The sequence below is a fragment of the Monodon monoceros genome, unplaced genomic scaffold, assembly GCF_005190385.1.
Source record: "Monodon monoceros isolate NGI ecotype Baffin Bay Population unplaced genomic scaffold, NGI_Narwhal_1 Super_Scaffold_12, whole genome shotgun sequence".
In the NCBI taxonomy this organism is placed as follows: Eukaryota; Metazoa; Chordata; class Mammalia; order Artiodactyla; family Monodontidae; genus Monodon; species Monodon monoceros.
The window spans coordinates 36615758-36642820 of NW_021703768.1; the positions used below are offsets into that span (position 1 = coordinate 36615758).

Consider the following 27063-nt stretch of genomic DNA (forward strand, 5'->3'; position numbering starts at 1 on the left):
AACAACGAATGTTATAATTTATATAAGAATATTATTTAATGTATTATATATTATATACATATAATATATTATATAATATATTATATATGTTTCCTTTTTATGTTACCATTTAGGTTTGGTAAGTTGTTTTCCTTTCTTTGAGAATTCCCGTAGCTTATGAAGCCATGGTAAAGCCTTGACTGATTTTGATTTTTATCTATACAGAATTTTGCAGCTATGGCAGGTAAATTATTGAGGTAATCCTCAAAAAATTTTTATAAATGTTTCTTTAATTATTAGGTAAAGGCTTGTTTTTAGGTTTCTTCTTTAAATAGATCTTTAAGGATTTCTCTTATCTGCTAAAGCATGCTGTTGACTAATCATATTTCCTACGTATTACATTTAGAAATATCTCAAGGCATCCAATTTGTAACAGTCAAGTTTTTGCCACCTGGCTTTCTCTCTGGTTCCTTATACAAATAATTAATTAGGCAGAGAAAATTTTTATCTAGTTCCAGGAATAGAACTCACATATAAAGCTTGACTGGTTAAGCTTGGGTCAGAATCCCTTTATGTTCATGAACAAAGCTATCTGTAGCCTCTCTAGTGATAACAGAGATAGAGGGATTGTATCCGTGTGTTGCTCTGTGCACCTCGGGGCTGGCAGAATCAGAGACTTATTAGATCAGTGGGTCAAATGTTCAGCAGTTTTTTGCCACATCCAGTCTATTACATAACCAATTATCTCTTTTTTTTCATATGTGTACATATATGTATAAAAAGCCTTTTGTCCTTATCTGTAACATTTTTATAGTTTAAGACTCAATATTTTGGACTTCCCTGGTGGTGCAATTGCTAAGAATCTGCCTGCCAATGCAGGGGACACAGGTTCAAGCCCTGGTCCGGGAAGATCCCACATGCTGCAGAGCAACTAAGCCCGTGTGCTACAACTACTGAGCCTGCGCTCTAGAGCCCATGAGCCACAACTACTGAGCCCACATGACACAACTACTGAAGCCCGCGTGCCTAGAGCCCGTGCTCCACAACAAGAGAAGCCACCGCAATGAGAAGCCCGCGCATCGCAACGAAGAGTAGCCTCTGCTCACTGCAACTAGAGAAAGCCCGCGTGCAGCAAACAAGACCCAACGCAACCATAAATAAAGAAAGAAAGAAAGAAAGAAAAAAAGAAGTAGACTATCATAAAGAATAGGAATGTGTTAAAAAAAAAAAGACAATATTTTAACCCCATCTATGATTTTGATATTCCAAAAGAGCCTTTGGTGTGTATCAGTTAGGGTGCCTTTGGCTGCCAGAAGCAGAAATTCCAACACAGTCTGCCTTAAACAAGAAAGGAGATTTGCTGGGTTGCGTAGGTGAAGGAAGCCAGTTATAGCTGGGTAGGTGTGCGTCGGGGCCCTGCTGTGCCGCTTTGTCCTCTTTTAGCTCCGCCCTCTCTGAGTTGGTTTCATGGTCAGGAGCAGAGGCAGGCCTCCACTGTGCGCAGCACACATCCGGAGGGCAAGGCAAGCCGTTCTGATGGCTCCCTCTTGAAGAGCAAGGGAACTTCTTTTTCACAATCCCTTAGCACACTTTCCCTCATTCTTATTGGCCTTGACTGGTTTACATCCCCACTTCTGAACCAATCCATGTAGGCAGGGCAATGAGATGCCCCTCAGCTTACACCTGGATTTCTGAACTGGTCTTCAGTAGGTGCTGAGATTACCCTTAGGCCAGCGAGGCCTGCCTCTGCAGTAGTTTCAGGTCATTTCTCCTGAAGCTCATGGACTGTGTGGAGAAAATGGAAATCAGAGTAGTGACAAGAGGATGCTGGATAAACACTAGTGCTCAGTATAAAATTGTATGCTTAGAATGACATTTCTTACTGTATAAATACTAAAGTTCAGAACATTTTTACATGCTCTGTTTTACATGTAGTCAATATACAGTATTGTGTTACATTAAAAATTATCCTTTATAGTACTTGTTCATGAGAAATCTATTTTGGTTTGGAGACATATACTCTATAATTTATATTATTAATCTCTTTATTACTATACTGTTAAATATACCATGTTCTTGTTAAAGCAGAAAGTTTTTCTTTTTCTTTATAAATTTATTTATTTATTTTTGGCTGCGTTGGGTCTTCGTTGCTGCTTGCGGGCTTTCTCTAGTTGCGGCGAGCGGGGGCTGCTCTGCGTTGCAGTTCGCAGGCTTCTCATTGCGGTGGCTTCTCTTGCTGTGGAGCACGGGCTCTAGGTGCACGGGCTTCAGTAGTTGTGGCTCGCGGGCTCTAGAGCACAGGCTCAGTAGTTGTAGCGCATAGGCTTGGTTGCTCCGCGGCACGTGGGATCTTCCCGGACCAGGGCTCGAACCCGTGTTCCCTGAATTGGCAGGCAGATTCTTAGCAACTGCACCACCAGGGAAGCCCAGAAAGTTTTTCTTGAGCCTGCTTGAGCCTGCTTAATTTGATGGCTTACAGGCCAGGAAGTTAGGAATTTCCCCATCTGATTAAATGCCATTGAATAATTCCGGTAAATAATGCTAAATGCTCTTGGGAATCATTATAAAATTTTGTGGTAAGCCTTTTTCATCTTGGTGTCTTGTTGTTCTTAATATTTTTAGTGGTTTCCTATTAATTTTTCTTTCTTTCTTTCTTTTTTTTTTTTTGTGATTAAAGTTGTTTGTGAGGGCTTGATTCTTTTTCCAGTAAGATAGAATCTGAGAATTTATTGATTTCAGATGATCACGTTAGGTCTGATTTATTCAGAGAGGTATAATATATTGCAAAACTTTCCAGTAAATCTTTAGCTGTTGAGATTTAGTTTAAGCCAAATCTCTCTTTTTTTAATTTACTGTTGTAGAGAGGCCAGTGGTATATTCTTTTGCTGCATAGTGAAAAGTTGTTAAAGCTATTTTTAGAAAGAAGTAATTTTTTTTCTAGAAATCTTTGAATTTACTACTTTAAAAACTGCATCTTAGTATTCGTTTAATGAGAAAACACATGAGTATGAAAAGATACTATGAATTCAGTCACATTTCAGAATAACTTTGTGTGAATCACAGCCATACATACATACCTCTAGAAACAGTGCACATGTGTGAGGCATTTTTTTCTGTCTATTGTCAGTTCTGGGTGCACACAGAGATTCAAGGATGCCTTATACTAATCTATGGCACCTCTACTCACCCTAAATAATGGCCATCCAACTGGGAAACTATAATTAAAACTTTTAGATGAGTGCTATAAGTATCTTAGCTATTCTCCTAATAAAAATGTTCACTAATCTTTGAATGCAACCTCTTTCAATCCTAAACTATTAGATCTTAGAGCTGTAAGTAAAGCTTTCCTTCCCCATCTAGCCTGCACGTGGTAGGCACTAAGTTATTGCTTGAGTCTATGAATGGATGAACCCTTGAATGATGACTGTGAGTGCATGATGTCCTACCATTGTCTTGGCAAAAGTATGGAAATAAACTCCCAACTAGGAGGGAACTGAATAATCTTATCAGGAACTTAATGTCCATGAACCATAAGGAACCAAGAAATATTTCACGAAGTTGAACATCTTTCACCCACAGTTTGTATTGTGCCAGTAAATATATTAAAAATTTTTTTTTCTCCTTGTTAATTTTTTCAATCAGTGATTTTTGGGGGAGGGTGGTTTGAAGAGATGTAACAGTCCTGGTCTTTTTGTATATCTCATCTTTTGCAGATAAATGATAAAATTAACAGAAATGAGCAGTCAAAAGGGGGAAGCCCAATTGTGCCTCTAAAAAAATACCTCTTATCTGCCTTCTTTTATTAACTCTTCTGCCTTCTACAATCCTGTCTTGAAACACTTGATATGCTCATTTGGTCTTTTATCCTTGTGTCTAGGATCTGCACAGGGCTGTCACTGGGGTAATTATGGGACATCTCTATATGGGACATCTCTAATTAAACATTGGATATATTCTTTTCTATGTTACATATTATAAAAAAATCTGTGCACATCTTCCTGTCTGTTATCCATCCTTAGTTATGTTTCTGCCTGCCTGTATAAGTGTTTGGATTCACTCTTTGAAAGGCTGTCCTAACTGTATAGCTTCCTTTGCTGTAGCAGGGAGGGCAGAGGATTTTAAGTGCGGTGTTTTCAATTGGTAAGTTAACAGACTGGTTAAGGGCATTTCTAAGTTATTTTAATTCTTGTAGTGCAACTCTTTAATCTCTGTCCTCAGCTTAAACGGGGAAACTTTAAAACTTTATGCTTTATCTGTTTATAAAAATAGTATGACTTGTTGGAAATGCAGTAAAGTACAAAGTAGAAAATAAAGATCATTTGTGATCCTTCTACTCAGTGAAAAATACTCTTAACATTTTACCATTTTCTTTCAGCCTTTTTTCCATGCATTTTTATCATGTTAGATGAAGATAAAATATCTTTTTTACTTTCTCCACTTAATATTATTATATCATAAGTTTTCTCCCTTAACATAATAAGTCAATAAGAACTCTTTGCAAATATATTTTAATGGTTTGTGGAATTTTCTTGTTTGAATGTGCTGTATTTAATTTAACTGTTCTCCCAAAGTTAGCCTTTTCATTTATTTCCAGTTTTTGTCAATTAAAAATAATGTTCTAACATTTTTTTTCTGCTTTATTCTTGTATCTGTACTTTCATTGATTTCCCCAGGATTAATCAAACCTTAGAAGTAGAATTACTGGTTGAATGAATATCAATATTTTTGGCCTGTTGATACACACTTGATCTACTATGCTTTGTTGAAAGATTATACAGTTCATAATCTCATTAGTAGATTTTCCAGCTAACTGTTTCATTTCAGAAGTATTTGGATTTTGTTGACTCTTTCAGTTTGAGGGCAAAAAGGTATCTCACTCTTTGTACTCACATTTCTTTTAGTCTTACTGAGGGTGAACTTTCTTCATTTGGTTGTTACCATTCTCTTTGAATTGGCCATTTGTATTTGCTATTCATTTATCAGTTAGGATCTTAGTGTTTTGTTTTTATTTAAATTTCTGTGAGATTTTTATTGTATTAATTTTTTGTCATGTTTATTTTTTTTGAGGATAGTAGTACATACCTTTTTCATATTTAAGCCTATTGACATTTTCCTTTGTAATTTTTCCCATTGCTGTAAATTTAGGAAGTACTTTTCAATCCAAAGACAGGAGAGATATTCACCAAGTGTTTCCTTTTTTTCTTTTCTTTATGGGTTGATTTTTTTCTTTTCTTTTTTTTCTTTTCTTTTCTTTTTTTTTGCGGTACGTGAGCCTCTCACTGTTGTGGCCTCTCCCATTGCGGAGCACAGGCTCAGGACGCGCAGGCTCAGCGGCCATGGCTCACGGGCCCAGCCGCTCCACGGCATGTGGGATCTTCCCGGACTGGGGCACGAACCCGTGTCCCCTGCATCGGCAGGCGGACTCTCAACCACTGCGCCATCACGGAAGCCCTTCTTTTATAATTAATTCTTACTATAGAGTTCAGAGTTCAGTTTGAAGTAAGATATTAGGTTTGGGTAGTTTTTTCCCCCAAAACCTAGCTAATCATCTTATTCCTTTTGTTCCTTCCATTTTGTGATGCCGCACTTACCTTACATTACATTTTTATCATAGTAGGCCGTCAGGGTAGGATAGTATTTTGAAATTTCCTTCTCAGTCTTTCCCTCCCTTGACCTAATCTTTTGAGGATTTGCTCATTTGGAACTTTTTTGTGCTACTCTGCTCCTCTTTTGGCTCCCTTTCTTCCCCTCTTCTGTTTTTAATTTGCATTTCTGCACTTTTCAGAATTTTCAAAAAATTAATCCACATGTGAGTTCTTAAAGGCAGCTGCACTGTTACATTCATCATTGTATTCCCTGTAGGCCTTATTGAATTTTTAAAAGTATAACATGAAAACAAGCTCTTCTAGAACACTTGGGAGATAAGAAAAAGCTCAAAGAAGGAAATAAATTAGTCTTACTACTCAAAGACGTCCTGTTATTGTTAAACATTATACTCTATAGAATTTGCTAGGAACTATATAGTATATGTAATATTGTGTGTGTGTGTGTTTGTATCTACACACACACACACACACACACACACACACACACACACTTGAAACATTCATACATATGTATATGTAAATTTTTTTTTTACTGAATGGGAACATCCTGTACATACTGTTTTGTTGTGTGCTTTTACTTGTAATAATTCCATGTCTTTTAAACATTCCTCTGTAACTTAAGTCTATCTTTTTAACTTACCCTCCAGTTATTTGGCTATGTACTAAGTAAAATACTGTTATGTGAAAGAAAATGCTATCCTTTTAAAGGTGGTTGAATTTCAGAGTGATAATATGGACGGAACACCTGTTATCTCTGTTATGACACACACACACGTGTGTGTGTGTGTTGTGTCAGCCACTGCAAAATTGTTCTGTGAAGGTTGAATAAGTAAAATCAAAGAAGAGAAATAGGTGGTACATCAGATGTTTTCTAGGGAGCCTAAATGGTTTTGGCCACTTGACGTCTTATAAAGTGGGCAACATTACAGATGCAGGGTCTGATCTGTAGCTATAGATATCTCAGAAGGAAGAAGGAATCCAGAATGTCTAGGGCGGGAGAAATTAGTTAGATGCCAAATCCAATTTGTGAGGTCGATGGTCGTAAAGTTGGTGTGGTTAGAATTCAAAGGGGTTGCGCCTGGATCCAACTTGGTTCTAGCCAGAAGAGTAGCTTAAGGCACGTCGACGTAAGACTGGAGGGTACAAGTAAGGTGGGAGGAAAGGCTGTGGCAAACGAGAGTCTGGTTAATAACGAAGAGGCTCTGGACAAGGGCTGGGGGTGGGTGGTGATGACAGTAAATACCTGCAAAGTACAGGTTAGCCCTTTAAACTTGCCACTTTATGTAGATGCAGCCACGTCATCCAGAGCTTTACATCACTGCAGTGCTGGTCAGCATGACCTTTAGTTTGGGACGAGTCCTCAGATGCTGTTGTTTGCATCCCCAAATTCTCACGCTCGAGTAAAGTTTAAGTATTCAAGGTACCTTTAGTGGACTACAGTGCGGGAGAGTAGAGGAAAGGAATACGTAATTCCAGAGAATTTTGAGAAGTGGCGAAACTACCAGGACCAAAGGGTGTTGTCTTTGGGAAAAGATCTCCTCATTCTTGTTCTTTTTCATGGAGACTCAGAAGAGAGAACCAGAGCTTCTCTAACAAACCATTGTGGCTGGAGCAGAAGGTCCAGTGGGGCAGTAGTGAGAAGAAATGCTAAGAAGAGTGCTTCAGCCCGGAGAGAAAGGTCTTGGGTAATAGGAGGCTTAGGAGTTGGACTTGATCTTGGAAGTATAAGGTTCGCATTGAGAAAGGAGGTACACCCACACGTATCTTGACAACTTTGTTTTTCACATGTGCTACAAAAAAAGGTTATTTTTCTTTTTTGAATCACGTATATTCCAGTCAAGTAGATTGAAAAGCAGATTATTATCATGCAAATTTTACTTTGAGTTGATTTCCATTTATAAAACTGACAGTGCTTTTACTAAAATTCTGTAGACACAGAGTTGAAAACTTTCAAAAGAAGAAAAAAAAGATAATTAGGCTATTAATTCTCTGCTTTCCTGTGGCCAGTCTCGCAAATTTATTTCCTTTCTCTTTTGGCTTAGATATTTACACTGTTTTATGAAACTTGAACAAGATATTATACCCACAGTGTGGACCCCTGTTGAACATATTAACTTATGTTAGCTTGAAAAATCCTTATGTTTGGTGCTTTATCCTCTATGTAAGAATTAGTAAACGATTTATTATAAAATGTGAAATATCTCATGAGGGGCAGGCTCCATGAGAACAGGGATCTTTTCTGTTTATCTACCAGTACACTCCCAGCACCAGGCATGGAGCTCGACTCACCAGAGGTGCAGAATAAATAGTTGTTGAGAGGGAATAAAAGTGTATGAGTGGTTCCTAAGATTTTTTGGAGTTGTGGTATCCTACTGTTTCCATTTCATGGCACTTCCCTGTCTCTCCTCGAAGTTATCCTGTGTTAAATTAAGGTAGATTAATATAGCATGTGGGAAAATCTGGTGACATTGGTTAAGACGATTGGAAATACTCTATTTTGTCATTCATAGATTACTATTGAATGTTCCCTTGACATTTGTGATCTTTATGAATCGTCCAATTTGGGTGCACATAGTTTCCTTACTAGCTTATTTATTATGCATTTTTAAAGAAACAGGCAAAATGCTGATCTCTTCATGAGTGGTACAGGGTGTAAACCAGTTGGGAAGAGCAGTGCTAGCTGAAATTTCCATGCTTAGCAAATGACAAGGCTTGCTCTCTGGCTAAGCGGCTCCCTCCCACCCACTGGCTTTGCAGCTCACACTCATCCTATTTCTTCCTTAGGGGACTGACCAGTCTCACCTGTGTTATGAACTTTAGGGGGTCTCTTTGAAAGAGTTATATATTCAGATGTTAAATTCCTGGGTACCCAGAGACTACTGTAATAATTAGAATATAAAGTTTTAAGAATTACCATGTAATTTTTACTCTTTTCTTTGGTTTTATTAGGTAAAAAAGCTCCCGTTTTGTTTAGTAAAGAAATGATCGAGTCCATGAAGGAAGGTTCAGTTGTTGTGGATTTAGCTGCTGAGGCTGGCGGAAACTTTGAAACAACCAAGCCAGGAGAACTTTATGTTCATAAGGTACAGCACAAAGCTTCCTCTATCTATGAACCTGTTCCTATATCTTTATTGATTTGTGAGAGGGTGTTTATTGCTTTAAATATTTAGAGAAACTGAGGCCTGAAATTTTCTAAACTTAAAAACAGTCACATTTAAAGCTCCTTTTTTTTTTTTTTTTTTTTTGCGGTACGCGGGCCTCTCACTGTTGTGGCCTCTCCCATTGTGGAGCACAGGCTCCGGACGTGCAGGCTCAGCGGTCATGGCTAATGGGCCCAGCCGCTCCGCGGATGTGGGATCTTCCCGGACCGGGGCACGAACCCGTGTCCCCTGCATCGGCAGGTGGACTCTCAGCCATTGCGCCACCAGGGAAGCCCTAAAGCTCCTTTTGAAATATGTATTTGTGAGTGTGTGTGTATATTTATAAAGATTTGTAATTTCAGAACTTAGCCTTGACTGAGAACTGTCCTAGAAAGAATATGGGCATTTAGTAACAGACCTTTCTGACTATATTTTTGTTTGTTTAGGGGATTACTCACATAGGCTACACAGACCTTCCCAGCCGAATGGCCACTCAGGCCAGCACCCTGTATTCCAACAACATCACCAAGCTCCTGAAGGCCATCAGCTCTGACAAAGACAATTTTTATTTTGAAGTGAAAGATGACTTTGACTTTGGTACAATGGGTCACGTCATTAGAGGAACTGTAGTGATGAAGGTAAGTGAAGAGATCTGTTTCTCCTGTGTTTTCATTATATATTTGTTTTAGGATTTTTGTTTACAGAATGATCCTATTTTGGAATTGGGATATATTCTAATAAAGTATCGATGTGTTGGGTTTATGCCAATAAAAATTGCTTAAAAATGTAGAACAGTTTAAAGAAAAATATTGCAAGATTTATATACATGTGTGACTCACCTAAAATATGCATTGCTTTTGATAAACAGAAACAAAAAAACAGACAAAAAACCCAGAATTGAATAAAGTAAAAATTAAATATTCCCCCTCCCCCACCTATCTGCTTTTAAGTTTGTTCTGTATTCTTCCTTATATGTTCTGTACACGTACTAATTGTACATCTATGTGTGTATGCATGACACAGACATTATATACATGTGTGATATATATTTATATAAAGTGATATTATAAATTACGTGAATTTCTATGTTTATTTAAAATTACTTTTCAAAGAAGAGTTTTTCCCCAACACTGGATTGACTGAATGCTGGATTGACTTTAAAAAGTGCTATTTTTCTGATTTCTGTTAGGATGGCGAAGTGATCTTCCCTGCTCCCACACCGAAAAATATTCCTCAAGGTGCCCCAGTAAAACAGAGGACAGTGGCTGAGCTGGAGGCTGAAAAAGCAGCTACTGTCACACCCTTCAGGAAGACGATGACATCAGCTTCTGTATATACAGCAGGTTAGGGTCCCATCTATGAAGATTTAGTCCAAATTCTTTGAATTTTGTGAGTTATGTATTAATTGTCAAAATTAGTAAATGAAATGCTGTTGTCCTTTGTTGGATTCCATCAGGACTTGGGCCTGTTAGAAGCAGTTTTCACATACATGTCATCTGTCCCACCTCTGTGGACGTGGAGACTGCATTGTGTACCCTCAGAGATGCAGGCACTGGGATAAATGCTGGATTGAATGAGTGTGAAATAATACATAGGCTGTTAATACTTTTATAGAAAACATTTAAAATATCGTTAATATTTTTATATATATCAAATATAATGAGTATTGATGTATGACAGATTGTGTTGGTGTTAAGTGCATGTAAATGTGGTTATTGGTTTATTTTTTGTGGTTTATAAAACATCATTTGTGGTTATCTGCACCTCTGGGTAAGACTGGGGAACCAAATATTTGCGTTGAAGAATAAATAGTAAGTTATTCACCTAGTAAAAAAAAATTCAATTTAAAAATTTTTATCTCTTTCTTTACAATTTAACATAGATTCTTTGTTTTCTAATTCACCTTCATGAAGGCAGTAAAGAATTATCGTAAAATAATGATAAATATTCATTCTGGCTATGAACTGTTAGAGTCTGAAATATGGATATTTGATTTTAAATTGGTTTCTGTCTCATAGAATGAAGTAAAAATGTTTAGATTTGCTTGGAGCCAAAATAAAAACAAAACAAAAGCAAACTATAAAGAATAAGGACCAGTACAAAGCACACAGAATTCTTGTAGCCTCAGCATTCTCCAAATTCCCATGTGAGTCCAGCTGTTTTAAAGCCAAATATGTAACTCTCCTTGAATAAAGAGCAAGTCTCAGCAAAATGACTGAAAAAGCCTTTAGTTGTGAACATTGTGAATAGATGGAGCAGTGTCCCTATTTGCTCTTACTTGTTAAAAAAAAAGAAACCATATTACTGTATTGTGCATGGAGAGTATTGTCAGCAGGGTTGTAAATTTCCATTTCTCTTTACAATTCATAAGGAAATGTAGTGAGGCATGAATGATGATTTATTTTTCTAGGTTTCTTTTATGTTTATTGAGTCAAGGTTTATTGCATTTTAATAGATATGACATTGGCATATTCCAGTGAATAAAAGGATGGCCTTATATTTATTTTCTGTACCCTAAAACTTCCTCCTTTATAATAAAACCAAGCATTTTTCTTGTGTATTTGTTAGGAATCTAGTTGACTAGCATTCTTCAAAGAATGTGATTTGCTTTTTTTCCCTTTTCTTTTTTTCTCTGTTTTTCTTTTCTTTTTCCTCTGTTATACAAACTAAATGTAGCACATTTGACATTACTGAATGTATTATAGAAAAGACTTTAGTTTATTAAATAGTTAATAAGAAAACCTGGGGCTTCCCTGGTGGCACGGTGGTTAAGAATCCGCCTGCCGCTGCTGGGGACACAGGTTCGATCCGTGTCCCGGAAGATCCCACATGCTGCGGAGCAGCTAAACCCATGCACTACAACTACTGAGCCAGCTCTCTAGAGCCTACAAGCCGCAACTACTGAGCCCATGTAGCACAACTACTGAAGCCCACGTGCCTAGAGCCTGTGCTCTGCAACAAGAGAAGCCACTGCAATGAGAAGCCCACGCACCGCAACAAAGAGTAGGCCCTGTTCACCGCAACTAGAGAAAGCCCTCACACAGCAACGAAGACACAACGCAGCCAAAAATAAATAAATAAAATAAATAAGTTTATTAAAAAACAAAAGCAAAGAAAACCTTCAGATGTGGGATTTCTATCTTAGATGCCCAACACAATTGACTGCAGGTTATGGTAATTTAGTGCTTCTGAACTAATGTGGGCATTTAATGAGTGCTAGGCATTGTGCTAAAACACTTAACGTGCCTTAGCTCATTTATTCCTTATAAGTACTCAGTAAAGTAGGCATATTATTATTTTCTTTTTCTAGATGATGACAGAGAGGGTTAATAATTTTACAGATGAGGGTACTGGAGCACAGAGAGGTTAAGTAACTTGCCTGAGATCACACAGCTGACAAGCAGTAGAGCCAGGATTTGAACCAGGCAGTCTGGCTTAAGAAAACATGTCCTTAAATATAACCCTGCACAGCCCTTCTCTGATGTTTAACTGAAACACAAAACAATATTCTGTCTAACTCTCCCTCCAGATGGTTAACAGGCCATCCATTGGAACACTGGAAATCTTGTATGTGGGTAGGAAAATAAAAATTAAAACTACAGAGACTTCCCTGGTGGTCCAGTGGTTAAGACTGCGTGCTTCCACTCCGGGGGGCACTGGTTCAGTCCCTGGTTGGGGAACTAAGATCTCACATGCTGTGTGGGGAAGTGAAAAAAATTAAAAAAAAATTTAAAACTACAGTCTTATTGACTGATGTAAAGTAAAATGAATGTCAACTGCTAATGTTCCAGCTATGCCACTTATAAAGAAATAGTTTATATCAAGGGATAAAAGTACCTTATTCAAAAAAGTTAAATTCCAGCTTTCTGGTCACCCATTATCATTTGGTTTTCACTGACCACTAGGTAACCCTTTCCTCTGTTGCAGAACAGCCATCCACATGTTTGCTATTAGGAAAGGCGATAATTAAAGATGTATGTTGAGAGCTGACTGTTTGTATTCTGCACATTCTTAATTTAATTCGTATTTTTTTTTTTTTTCCTTTTCTTTGTAAAATCCTGTTTGCTGACTTAGTGTTGAGGCTGGAGCTGACTGCCCTGGCCAGCAGTCCAGTCCAGATTCAGGAGCAATTGCAAAACTTCTGTCCCGGGTGGGTGGAAGCCATATGTTTTGGGGAGGTGCTGGAGTGAATGAAATCCTTCCTACTCTCTTAAAATCCTTCTTCCTCAGCCAGATCTGAGAGTGACATGAACTTGGCCTCACAGAAGTCTGTCTTATAAAGGTTGTGTGTTGCCCAAGTAGAAAATGCTTTGGTAGATCCTTTATAGGCCTATAATTCTGGAATAAAAACACTTGTATAAACACATGTGGCACTGTCAGTGAAAGTTAAAATGGGGAAGAGGACAAGTTATACAGAGGAAAATGTGCAAATTGTTATTAAGGCGACTCATAAATTTTACTAGATGTTTAAAATTTATTTTATTTTGGGGAGTGGTGGTCAGGAAGTTGAATTTTGTTCGCAATACCTTTAACTCCCTTTCACCACCCCTCTTCCCAGTCATGGAACATCTCAAAAAATCTCATTATTGGCAAGGGTGTGGAATTTTAAAGCATTGACTATCCCATATGTTTGTTTGTGTGTGGGTGTGTGTGTGCTTTTAATCCTCCCGAGATTGAACTTGTGGATGTGAACTCACACTCTTTCCTCTCTTTCTCTAGGTCTCACTGGGATACTGGGTTTGGGCATTGCGGCTCCCAATTTAGCCTTTTCCCAGATGGTGACCACTTTTGGCTTGGCTGGCATTGTGGGCTACCACACTGTCTGGGGAGTGACCCCCGCTCTCCACTCACCACTGATGTCTGTGACTAATGCAATCTCAGGTTTGTTCGCCTCTTATTTTCCCTCAATTTAAGTTTTCAAGGGCTTATTCAACTCTAGGAGTGCTTTCCATGAGGTTTATAAAGTCTGTGTTTTCCAAATTGTAGGGCTTGGCATCTTGGTGGCTGTGGTGACTCGGGCTCCCAGAGGGTGCAGAGGTGGGGTTGGAAGTGAGAGGCCGATGGAGTGTGTCATACCTTTGGGCTGCTCCTGTTGCAAGCAGTGCAGAGCTACTGTTCCTTCTTTCAGTTATGATTTCCTTTAAAGAAGGGATTCCTCTGATAAAATTTGGGAACAGTGTTTCACAGCAGCAGCATGGTCCATGCAGGGTCCACACAGCTACGTGGACAGATGTGGCTTGGAAACCATGCTGTGGCTTGGAAACCATGGCCCCAGTGGGCATCTCTTGCACAGGCATGGCTTTCAGGATCTCCACCGGGAACAGGTCCAATTCCAAGAAGTACTATGCTCAGGAAAGCCCAAAGCTATGGGCTTTCACCATCATATATTTATTGTTCATGCGTAGTATTTTCCAGTTGTGTAACCACCAGAGGTCCCTTTGCACCATGAACAATGTTGTCTAGTAACATTATTGATTTATATCTTTATCAGGGGAACAGAGCTAGAAAGTAAAGGTTAAAATTCTTATGCAAAAGGAGAAAATGTTTTGGTAACTCTTTGCCCACGAAAGTACTTTAGTGAGAATGTGTGTGAGAACTTTCTCCTTTATGATGCATGTGCTTGTGAGGTCTTTCAGCGATGACATTTGATTTGGCAGCACGACTATTAGCTACTGTTTAATATATCCATGCTTTCTTCCCAGGGTTGACCGCAGTTGGTGGGTTGGTGCTGATGGGAGGACATTTGTATCCTTCCACAACTTCTCAGGGCCTTGCTGCTCTTGCTACATTCATATCCTCAGTCAACATTGCAGGTATGAGGACAGTGAAAGAACCCACAGTGCGATTTTTAGTGGAGACACGAGAAGCAAATATAAATCAATATAAAACAAACATCCTGATTTTTAAGAATTTAATCATGCCTTTAAAAAATGTTTCACTCAGATGATAAATGCTCTGTGTGAAGGAAAATTAGTTATTTTGCCCATTGGTAAGTTTTAGAAACTATTTGAGAAGAGAACACCCCTCCCCCTGAATGCCCCAAAGGTTAACTACAATGCCTACAGGTTAACTGGAAAGTTATTTAATGCATAGTTTTGAATTAAGCTGACTTAGAGCTATCACCATAACATCTTTAAATGGGTATAATTTTAGATAAAACTTTAGCCTTTTGCCTTATCCTGGCCTATGTTCCTGAAAACTGAAAGCCTAGCACATCACTTGTATATGAAACTGATTCGATGATATTTTGTAGCTATAAATTCTTTAACATGTCCAAACAAACCTGGTGCCAGCTGATATGGTATTTTTTCTTTTATCACTTATTATAGGGTTTAACAAACAGAATAACCTATTAGAAGAAAAACCCTGGCCTTTGATCTTCTGCATTCCCGAGCTGTTTGAATGGCTGTTTATTGTTAGTCATGCAGAAATAGTTGGTTTTATACTCTGAGAGCAAATTTTCTTCCTAAATGTATTAAGGGTTCCTCCCTTCAATGTAACTGGCTTGAATAATAGAATAACTTCTAATTTCGAGGTTCTAAAATGTTACTTAAAATGATATTTATTCCTAGATGATAAAGATGTGCTTAAAATAGAAAACTTGTAGCCCTTTAAAAATTATGTTGCTCAATGAGATACCTCTTTCTGTTTTATATTTACTTTGATAAGGTGGCTTTCTGGTGACTCAGAGAATGCTGGACATGTTCAAACGTCCCACCGACCCCCCAGAACACAATTACCTGTATCTGCTCCCTGCCGGTACCTTTGTTGGAGGATACTTAGCTGCCCTCTCCAGTGGTTATAACATTGAACAAGTAAGAGTCTCTTTTGAAAGCTTTTACTTTTGTACTGTGTCTTCATCCCAAGTAGACCTAACATTATCATTACCAAAATTCAAATTCTATCAAGCAAATACGACAGTAACTTTTGAAACATCTTGGTCAAATAGAGCATTCTCATCCTCTAAGAATCAGGACCTTGGATTCTAGAGACAGATTTGCCTGCCAAGTCTGCAAGGATGGGTTTACCTGTTTGTCCCTAAGTTTTTCCACATGTAAAAAGAGGCAAGAAGTTTATTAGTACCCTTTTTATGTATCTGGCTGGATTGTTGTAGGGATACAATGAAATAATCAGTAAAAAATTTTTATTATTAGATATCATTAGTCCTTTTCCTACTTACTTTCTTCCCCTGTGGATCCAGGAGATGTTATGCCAGTGCATTTAAAAAAGCTAATTTAAAAATGCATGCTGTGTAGAGAAACAGAAATAATCAAGTTGAACTTTGAAAGTTCCATGTCTAGATATAATTTATAATAGAGACTCAACTTTGTTCCAAACTCAGTCATACCTTTCTTTTCAATGACTATTTCAGCCTCTCTGACAGCTGAAAAATCACGTCTCCTTTGGTTTCTGCTGTTTCTAACATGAACTATTTGTTGAATGAACAGAATCTTTTTTGAGAAGAGTTAGAACAGTGAGTCAGGGAGACTTATGTCTGCATCCCAGATTTGCTATTTACTGATCGTTTGCCCTTAGAAAAATTATGTAGCCTCTTTAAGCACTGGTTTTCTCTTTTATAAAATGAGGATGATGATTCTTTCCTCCTGTGACTCTCATGAGACTGAGTTACAGCATAAGTAAAGTATACAGCATCGTCTCTGGCACTTACAACCTCAGGGGATGGCTCACTTATAGCATTAGGTCAGGTCTAGATCCCATAATAACTCCATTTAAATTTAGGTACTTTTATATGCATTTGTATGCTATCAAGTCCAGAAGAAGCCAATGTACATAAATGGTATAATTGCAAGTACAATTTAAAGTATTTAATATGGTAATATCCTTAACGGATAGGAAAATATATTGAAATATTTAAAAAAAGAGCTCTATTGGTCCTTCTATTGTCTGAATTTAAAATTGTCCTTAGAGAATCATGTTTCCTCAAGAGGAGTTCTCCTTAAGCTAGTAGACTGAAGGTTTTGATAATCTCTCTCTTTCTCTTCCCTTTCCTTTGAAAAGATTGTGTACCTGGGCTCTGGTCTGTGCTGTGTTGGTGCCCTGGCCGGGCTTTCCACCCAGGGAACTGCGCGTCTTGGCAATGCATTGGGCATGATTGGGGTGGCTGGAGGCCTGGCAGCCACCCTTGGAGGCCTAAAACCGTGCCCAGAACTGTTAGCTCAGATGTCTGGAGCAATGGCTTTGGGCGGTACCATTGGTAAGCACTTGTGGGTTTCTGCCTTTATGTAAGTCCATGCCCTTTGAACACCTGACGGCAGTTAGGCTCAGAGATTTAAGAATACTTTTTTAGGAGTAAGAACTTTTTAATTGCACTTCAGTTTCTGAATATACATATTTCTGTTTGAGGCCCATATTGATGAAGGAATTAAATTGCCTTAATGGAAGTTGCTTCAGTAAATATTCTTTTGGCAAAAAGTCATCACAGTTGGTGTAATTCTCATTCAGAAGTAAACATTTTGAAACACTGAGTAATATCAACTGTGTCAAAAGAGTGGGCTGAGAAATGCCTTGTGCTCAGTTCTTGTTTTCCTTTATTGACTCTGTCCAGTTAGCTGATAATTGAACAGGGAATTGGAATACTTATATGTGTACTATCTATAGGCTCATCTTTTATTCTGCTGGGTATAAATAACAGCAGAAGATTCTGCTTCAGAGACCTGTTAAAAACGTGAAAAACACGTGCCAGCAGAAAAAACACTCTTTTAGTCTTATTCAGTGGTGTGCTGGGGTTGGTTGTTAAATCTTCAAGAATCTTTCGAGCTGGTTATTAAACACAGCTATTATCAAAAATTAAATTATATAAACTTAAAATTAAATTAGAAACAAAGGTAATAATCCTAAACACTCATGACTTTCTAATGAATTCACTAGCTTTTATTATCTCTGCTTTTGAGATTATCCATGTGTCTTGTGTCTGTGTGGTAGAAATACTATGTAATGATGGGGCTTCTGTACATCTCTTCCTGAACCCATATTTAATGACATCATGTTGGTAGCTTGAGAGCAGCCATGGCAGTTGTATTTACACTATGGAAATCAACAAATTCTATGAATCTGTGTTTCATTTATTGTTTTGTTCATTGCCCATACCTAGTAAGGTGATGGAGAAAATATTAATAATGCAAGCTTAAACTTAAAAGTGTGTTTTGTCATTACACTGTGAATTGCACAAAAAAATTGAGCAAATATTCTTCCAGTACTTGGAAACTGTTACCAGATTCAGCAAAATTGCCACTCACATGGTTGACAGTGAGTGAAGTTCTTACGTACATCTCGTTGTTTCACTCTCGTCTTACTTGTTAGAGTAAACAAAAATCTCAACCAACATTCATGTGGGAACCACACTCATTCGTCAGTTGCAAACACTAGGTTGGCTACATCTGCCAGAATTTGGTAACATTCTGTGAGTCAATTGGTTATATGAAACTTACAGTAAAGAGTATTGTATATATTTTTATTGTTTAAAAATTGTGTGCTGCATACATTTTTATGAGTAAAAACTCATGTATGTATTTACACACGCACGTTTTTATTCTGAGGGGCTGGTGGTTAAATACTTACCAAGCACAGCATTAGCTTTACATCTCCTTTTGTACTTACCTGGGAAAGCTGTGCATCCTTTCTTGACAGTCCCTGGAAAAGCACTTGAAGGAAAATGCTTGTGCTGTAGGTTCATGGCAGGACAACCTTTAGGCATGACCTTTGCAAATGTTGTGAGCCCCAGTCCTTCTATTCCCCCTACCTGTAGCCAGGCAACTCCTTCAGAGTCTCCTGATTTGGTTGTTTACTACTCAGATATTTGCATTTCATTACCTTTGGACTTGGCTCGCATCCACTCACCTGAAAACCTAGACCTTCTTCATATTCCAGCTGTTCCTTGTGTGCTCAGGGGCAAATGTTGGCTGATAGGGAAGGGAGCCTGGGTTATTCATGCAGTGGGGGGAATTTAAGCGGTTTAGTTGGAGCTTTAAGTAATCTGAAGAAGCGTTAGTCTGGGAGAGTGTTCAAAGGTTGTAAGGAACGTTGATGCTGTGTGTTTGGGTTCTTTGGAGTTGGGCATTGGTGAGGTGTGTTGAAAGAGCCTGCTATTTGAAAGGGTATTTAAGCCAGTGTTCTTGCCGGAATAGTCCCTGTAAGAGAATATTTTGCCAGGAAGCAGATAAATACTTATTAATGACAATGATGAATAACCTTAAGAGGGCTTTTTTAAAATTGAGGTATAATTGACATATAATATTATACTAGTTTTAGATGTACATAATAATTTGATATTTATATATATAGATTGCAAAGTGATCACCACAGTAAGTCTAGTTAACATTCGTCACCCTACATAGTTAAAATTTTTTTTCTTGTGATGAGAACTTTTTTTTTTTTTTGCGGTACGCGGGCCTCTCACTGCTGTGGCCTCTCCCGTTGCGGAGCACAGGCTCCGGACGCGCAGGCTCAGCGGCCATGGCTCACGGGCCCAGCCGCTCCGCGGCATGTGGGATCTTCCCGGACCAGGGCACGAACCCACGTCCCCTGCATCGGCAGGCGGACTCTCAACCACTGCACCACCAGGGAGGCCCGTGATGAGAACTTTTAAGATCTACTCTCTTAGCAACTTTCAAATATGCAGTACAGCTTTATTAACTATAGTCACCGTGCTGTACATTCCATCTCCAGGACTATTTATTTTATAACTGGAAGTTTGTACCTTCTGACCCCCTTCACCCATTTTGCCCACCCCCCGTCCCACCTCCCGCCTCTGGCAACCACCAATCTGTTCTCTGTATCTATGAGCTTGGTTTTTTGTTTGTTTGTTATTTTCAGATTCCACATAAAAGTGAGATCCTATGGTATTTGTCTTTCTCTGTCTGACTTACTTCACTTAGCATGATGCCCTCAAGGTCCATCCATGTCAAGATTTCCTTTTTTTTATGGCTGAGTAATATTCAAGTGTGGTCTTTATCGGGTTGTTTCTCAAAGGTCTGTCAAGTTTTAATTTCTCTTTGACTTTCACTTTCCAACAGGACTGACAATTGCGAAACGCATCCAGATTTCTGATTTACCTCAGTTAGTTGCTGCTTTCCACAGTTTAGTGGGCTTGGCAGCTGTGCTTACGTGCATAGCTGAGTACATTGTAGAATATCCACATTTCGCTACGGATGCAGCAGCTAATCTTACCAAGACCGTGGCCTACCTGGGTACTTACATCGGTGGTGTCACGTTTAGTGGGTCTCTTGTTGCCTATGGAAAATTGCAGGGTAAGTGATTCAGTATAACATAGAGGTAAATATCTATTATTTAGGGTGTTTAGGGGTCCATTTCAATTTCAGAAAATAGCTTAGTGGTAGAACCTGTTAGGTGAAGAGTATTTGTATGACACTATGAAAGTTTTTTTTTTCTCCATAAACGTGGCTTCCCTTTATTGATCCTTACAAATCTCACAAGGCTTTGAAGCCATGTCGTCTGCAGACAGCTAGTGAAGGAAACTAATGCACAGAAATTCACATAGAGGGACTAGTTGACATTTGATAATATGTATGAACAAAATAACGTCTTTATAATCCTTGGTTAGAGATGCTGGTGTAGCGTTCACAGAAATGATTCATACATTTTCCAGAATAGAGAGAGGCGTATTGAATAAATTTGTGTGATTAGTATACAGTACTTACTTTTAAAACAAATACACATTTTAGGGGGCTAGCCTGGCAGCTTTTGCTACCGCTAAAGCCAATCATGAAAATAGAAGTGGAGGGGAAAACCTCACATAGCTGCTTTCAGTGTTTTCATGAAAAAGCAAGTCTCTAGAGAAACTAGTTTGTGATTTAAAAACCTGGTCTTGTCTCTCAGTAATCAAGTCATTAGAATTAAGTGGGGAACTTCCATGAAACTTAAAAATCACAAAAGAACTTAAAGCCTACGATATTGTCTCACGCTTTGTCTTTATTATTTTATTTTTTTATGGAGCTTATATTCTTGGGGAGGAGACAATCAAAAAGGAAGGTAAACCAAAAAATAAAACAGCAGTGGCAATTTTTACAAAAGAAACAAAAAGGGGCTAAGAAAAGGAGAAGATGTACCATAAGTAAGATGTTAGTACATGCTTTATCTTTAGAACCAACTAGCAAACAAGGACCCTTCTCCCTTGGGCTCAGTTGATAGAATCAGAAAGGCTAATGTTCTAGGACTCTGTTTTGACATTTTCAATAAATAAAACCACACTTAACTTCTGTATTGGTCATACGGGGGTAAAAAAAAATCACTTTTCATGATTCCATGACAAAGAGTAAGGAAATTGTTGTGTGATCAAAGTAAAGGACAATTAAGTCAAGCCCTACTTTTCCTACTTCCATTAATATTTATGTGTAAGAACTCTAATTTACTTTTATGTTTCAGTAGCTGGTGATATAAAGTGATATTTTAAGTAGCATGTTTTTATCCTCATGTTAAATTTTGGTGGTTTAGGATCAAATGACACACACTTAAGAGTGTGTGCATGTGAGGGAGTTTCTTGTGACACGTTCTAGGTTCTGATTCCCACATGCTTGGCCCTAGGTATCCTGAAATCCGCCCCTCTCCTGCTCCCTGGAAGGCACCTACTCAATGCTGGCCTGCTGGCTGCTAGTGTGGGTGGAATCATCCCGTTCATGATGGACCCCAGCTTCACCACTGGCATTACCTGTCTGGGCTCTGTGTCAGCTCTGTCTGCTGTCATGGTAAGAGGTCAGAGATGGAAAGCACATTCTTAGCGAGGAACTAAGTATTTTGTTAGGTTACAGTCTAATCTTATTTCTGTCTCTTCAAGACCCCTGATGGAATAAAAATGTTTTAAAATGCTGTTATGTATTCATCTTTGGATAGTCTGGAAAATATAGAAAAGTGTAAGGAGAAAATTACTCTTTCTCTTCACTTACTAATTCCTGTCAAAGTTGTCACGTGTGACATCTTTTTTGCTCTGGGGTCTTTTCACTGGATCAATGTGTTGGTGAATGGGAATTTAAAAAGCCAGGGGTTTCATTTCTGTTCATTAGGTGCCTGCTGTGTGACAAGCCCTATAAAATAAGTGTCAGAGAGTCCCTGCCCGTTAGTTGCTCTCACATTTGTTGGAAGCTCTGATACCAAACCAAATAATCATATGAAATGAAATGCTTTTAATAAACCCTGTGTGTTCAGTGAGGGAGTTCAGTGAAACCTTTCAGGATAGGTTGGCCCCCCTCTTCCTCTCTAGTTACTGCTTTAGTATATGGATACATACGGTATTCTTTAGGTGTCTGTATGTCACAGTTTAGCATTCTATTTATAGCAGTGTATAGAGCAGTGTATAGCTCTGTGCCATTCACTGATTACTTCATGTTTGTCTAGTATACTCTTAGTATATACTTTATAGACAAGGTTTATGTTTAAAAATGTTTAAGTCATCTACAGTGCTTAGCACAAAGTTAGACATACAGTAATTACTTAGTCACCTAAACCCTATCCTCAGATTTTCAAGCTAGTAAGACTGGGCTTATATTTTAGTTTTAGCTGCTTCACTTGGCACCAACAGGACCCTCCTCACCAGCTAAAGTCAGAAACACGGTGACATTTACTCAGCGCTGTTACTTTTTTCCGAGTGTAGACCCCTCTCCAATTTTTGCCTGCTCTTCTTCACTCCCTTTTAGGGATTTAGGGATTCTTTTGCACAGGGGTTGTGGTTCAGCGTTTGCACTTGTTATATCTGTAGGAGAGTTGGTCCGATAGGGGTCACTCGGTCATTACCAGGTGTGGAACTTACATGTAAATGTATTAATTGGAAAACCGGAATGATTAGGAGCCATGATGCTCAGTGTCAGAGGTTTCTTTTCATTGCATGAATTTTGAGTTCCGCTCTGGTTTTTGTGCTAGGGTGTGACTTTGACGGCTGCCATTGGGGGTGCTGACATGCCTGTGGTCATCACTGTGCTGAACAGCTATTCAGGCTGGGCCCTGTGTGCAGAGGGCTTCCTGCTCAACAACAGTCTGCTGACCATCGTGGGTGCGCTCATCGGCTCCTCCGGTGCGATACTGTCCTACATCATGTGTGTGGTAAGGAAACAGCCAATGGAGGAAAAGGAAATGCTGTTCTGAAAATGAGGACCTGTTTGTCATTTCTTTTATTTGCAGTAAAAATGACTGTGTTGGTTCTTTTTCTCTCCAGCAGAAATATCAGAGTGTTTCGTTTGAATACATTTGCCATACTGCTTTTAAAGTACACAAGTGTAGATAATTTTGGAAAATTAAATATAAGATAAAAATCTTCTAACTCCCTCCATCCGGTGATAAACACTTAAGATTTTATTTCCTTCTATTCTTTTTCTTTGTGTATTACATATCTGTGTGTTTACTTATCTGATCATATTGTACACTGTCTTACGTTGAATTTTTTTTTTTTTTTTTTTTTTCCCGGTACGCGGGCCTCTCACTGTTGTGGCCTGTCCCGTTGCGGAGCACAGGCTTCGGACGCGCAGGCTCAGCGGCCATGGCTCACGGGCCCAGCCGCTCTGCGGCATGTGGGATCTTCCCGGACCAGGGCACGAACCCGCGTCCTCTGCATCGGCAGGCGGACTCTCAACCACTGTGCCACCAGGGAAGCCCACATTGAATTTTTTTAATCTTCCAAATTATAGTCTTACCACTTTCTTATCATTAAAAATGCTTTTTAAATATGATTTTAAGGGTCTTCATACTAATCTAGAATATGGATATTCAAGATTTATTTAATTTTCCCTAATGCTGTACTTTAAGGTTGTTTGATTTATCTTTCTCTTTGTACCTAAATACATTTTGGCACTTCTGATTTTTGTCTTAGGATGATTCCTAGAAGTGAAAGGGTGTGCTCATTTTTTGGGCTCTGCCTACTTACTGCTGTGTGGTTTCCAGAAAGCTTGCTCCAATTTACACTCCCACTCGTCATCTGTGAGAGTGCCTATCTTGAAGTTTTGTGGTCAGCATGATTTAGAAAAAAAAATTAACAAGACACATACTTCTTAGCTTCCTTTTTGTTTCTAATTCTCTTCTTAATGGCAAGAAGATATCCTGCAAATAATTAAAGGTTTGACTAAAAAACTTTTTCAAATTATAGATATTATTCTCTAAATAATAGCTTTGAATGGCTGTGAAAGGACAAGCACGAAACTGGGTGAAGTTAGAATGCGACTTTATGCTGATTAATAACTCAGGCAGAAAAATAACTTCACCTTCATTCTTTTATTACAATTTAAAAAATACCTTATTTTACAACTCAGAATTCCTCTTACGTCTTTAATTGAAAAATCTCATTGTAAATTGAATGCTGAAGTTATCTTTTCATAATAAAAAATTAGTTTGCTTTGGCTATATTGTAAAAAACAAAAATCTGAAAGCCTAAGTTCAAAACAAGCTGAGAGGTTTTAAATTAAATCCCCCAAGTTCAAGGAGTTTGGACAGGTGTTTCCTACTGGAAAAGTGTCAGGATTTGGAGTTTTTATTTATTTAAAAATACATTTATTTATTTTTAAATTTATTTTTATTTTTGGTTGCTTTGGGTCTTCATTGCTGCACGCGGGCTTCTCGTTGTGGTGCGCGGGCTTCTCATTGCGGTGGCTTCTCGTTGCAGAGCACGGGCTCTAGGTGCACGGGCTTCAGTAGTTGTGGCTCGCGGGCTCTAGAGCGCAGGCTCAGCAGCTGTGGCGCAGGGGCTTAGTTGCTCCGCGGCATGTGGGATCTTCCTGGACCAGGGCTCGAACCCATGTCCCCTGCACTGGCAGGTGGACTCTCAACCACAGCTCCACCAGGTAAGCCCGAGGATGTGGAGTTTTTAAAAGCAAATGTTTATGAAGGAGAAAAATTTATTCAGTTGTATTAGAAATAGTTTTCTCTAAAAATGAACTTTTAACCCTTAGTTTGACTTTGCTTCATTTGGTGAATTTCAGTGACCAGCAGGGGGCAGCAGATTGTCATTAATACTTAAACTTAACGGTTTGTCAAAAACTGATGTTAAAATTAAATGGGAGTATTTGTATTTTTACAAGGCCAGTGGCATACTTATGGGGAGAGGAAGTCGGGGCTTGTATATAGTTCTTGGAGTGTCAGCATGGGTACCTTCTTATCTTTATCCTTTTTCTCTTAAATGGTTTTCTTTAGGTTCTTAAATTTATCAACAGTATTTCCCAAATTTCTGTCTGTGTCCTTTATTTCCTCTCCTTTCCCTTCTGTATTTAGTTTCTTTTATTGTTGGTTATAGTAACTATAGTAACCTTTGCAGTAGCATTAACTAGAATAAGGTATAAAAGGCACTTGTTGAAAGTACTCTTTTCTACATGTGCTTCTGTAATTATACCATCTTTCTCTTAATTTTTATCCATTCTTTCATATTTCTTGATCTGTTTTTTCTAGTTCTTCTGTTTCTTTTCTTTCTGTTTCCACTGCCTCAGGCATGCCATTCCACTGTCAGCATACCTCAGATATTTTTTATTCCTGTATTGTATGTAAGGCTAACAAGGTTTCATAGCTGTCTGTGACCATAAGTATCACACTGGGTCAGATATGTTTTTTGTAATAGTAAATTGTAGTAATTTGGATTTGAAAGCAGTTGAAGCTTTAATTTTTAAAAAATATTACTCAGTTGCAAAAATAAAAGATGTTTAATGAAACATCTTTCATTAAGGAACTAGAAAAAGATAAATAAGGATATAAAATAATCTATAATCCCATTACCACTTAACTGTTAACACTTAATATTCTAATTCTTGTCTTTTTTCATATGTATATATTTAAATACATTCTATGTTAACGTTTAATTTTCTAACCAATAAATTTTAGTGTCTACATGTTATTATATCACAAACATATACCATAATTTATTTATCCAAGTCCATGATATTAGTTGTTCTTAACATTTTTTTCCTGCAGTATTCTTCCTTGTGTCTTGTTTATTATTTTCTTAGGTCAAATTTCTATAAGTACAATTACTTGATTAAACGGAATAAGATCTTTTTGTTGGCTGTAGATATTGATAAATTTATCTCCAAAGGACTCTGCAGTCAAAGCTTCCACCAGTGATGTGCAGAGTGCTTGTTTTACTGCTCATGTTCTACTCCTATGACTTATTACAAAACAGACAACAACAAAAACACACCTGCATGGTTTTCAATTTCAAAGATAGAAATTTCCTTTTCTTCTAGGTTTTCCTGCTCTGACTTTTCACATTAATACTCATTGACTCTTATCTTTATTATAAGAAATTGTTTATTTCTTATAATAAACTGTTTATTATAAGAAACTTTCTCCATGGCTTGTGCTTAGCAGCTCAGAGTGGTTCATAATAATAATATAAGTGAAATAGCTCCTCGTAATTGGGCATAGTAGAATATGCTGGGTGCTTTACAAATATTAACTCTTTTGATCCCCAAACTAATTCTGGAGGTAGGAAATATTATTCTCACTTTACAAGATATTTTAAGACACCATTTATTTATTTATTTATTATTTTTTATCTTTTTAAATTTATTTGTTATTTTATTTTATTTTTTGGCTGTGTTGGGTCTTCATTGCTGCACGTGGGCTTTCTCTAGTTGTGGCGATCGGGGAGCTACTCTTCATTGTGGTGCCCAGGCTTCTCATTGCAGTGGCTTCTCTTGTTGCAGAGCACAGGCTCTAGGCACGTGGGCTTCAGTAGTTGCAGCACGTGGGCTCAGTACTTGTGGCTCGCGGGCTCTAGAGCACAGGCTCAGTGGCTGTGGCGCACGGGCTTAGTTGCTCCACGGCATGTGGGATCTTCCCGGACCAGGGCTCGAACCCATGTCCCCTGCATTGGCAGGCGATTCTCAACCACTGCGCCACCAGAGAAGCCCTAAGACACCATTTATCATTCGCCTTTGTGTTTATGGAGCCTGCCCCAGCACCTAGCACATTCAAATGAATATAATAATTGTTAAATGAACATTAGATGAATATTCTGTTTGTTAGCTCATTTCACATTTTGGAATCCTCTCCAGACAGGTTATGGTAGCAGAAATACTACCACATATCAAACATCTATTAATATTACTAGTATGTTTACCTTCATTACTTTATTATTTGTTGAAGGAAACATGCAAGTCCAAACCAGCACAGAGTGGTTTTGTTACGTGAGAGGGAATGGAATGCGCCCTGAGTGTAACCAGCATCCCGAAAATCGAATTTTTGTTCTGACAAAGAATTCCTTTGGGTATCCTCTGAGCCTAATGCTTGGTTACACAACACCCAATATTATGAAAGCCGAAAAATGTTGACAGTGTCAGACAGACAGCTCAAATGAATGATTTGCTTTATATCCAGAGGTCGTATAGACATTA

General features: G+C 38.3%; 1 protein-coding gene across 4 annotated transcripts in view; it reads left to right on the forward strand.

Moving 5' to 3' along the window:
* NNT (nicotinamide nucleotide transhydrogenase) overlaps window positions 1-27063 on the forward strand; it is a 93499-nt gene that overhangs the window by 37128 nt on the left and 29308 nt on the right. For all 4 annotated transcript variants that reach the window (XM_029216406.1, XM_029216404.1, XM_029216405.1 and 1 more), the window contains 10 exons: window positions 8535-8668; window positions 9172-9363; window positions 9915-10068; window positions 13445-13606; window positions 14428-14538; window positions 15395-15540; window positions 16745-16940; window positions 19759-19992; window positions 21287-21447; window positions 22616-22795. In XM_029216406.1, coding sequence (XP_029072239.1) covers window positions 8535-8668; window positions 9172-9363; window positions 9915-10068; window positions 13445-13606; window positions 14428-14538; window positions 15395-15540; window positions 16745-16940; window positions 19759-19992; window positions 21287-21447; window positions 22616-22795 — 1670 coding nt within the window. The remainder of the gene's footprint in view (window positions 1-8534; window positions 8669-9171; window positions 9364-9914; window positions 10069-13444; window positions 13607-14427; window positions 14539-15394; window positions 15541-16744; window positions 16941-19758; window positions 19993-21286; window positions 21448-22615; window positions 22796-27063) is intronic.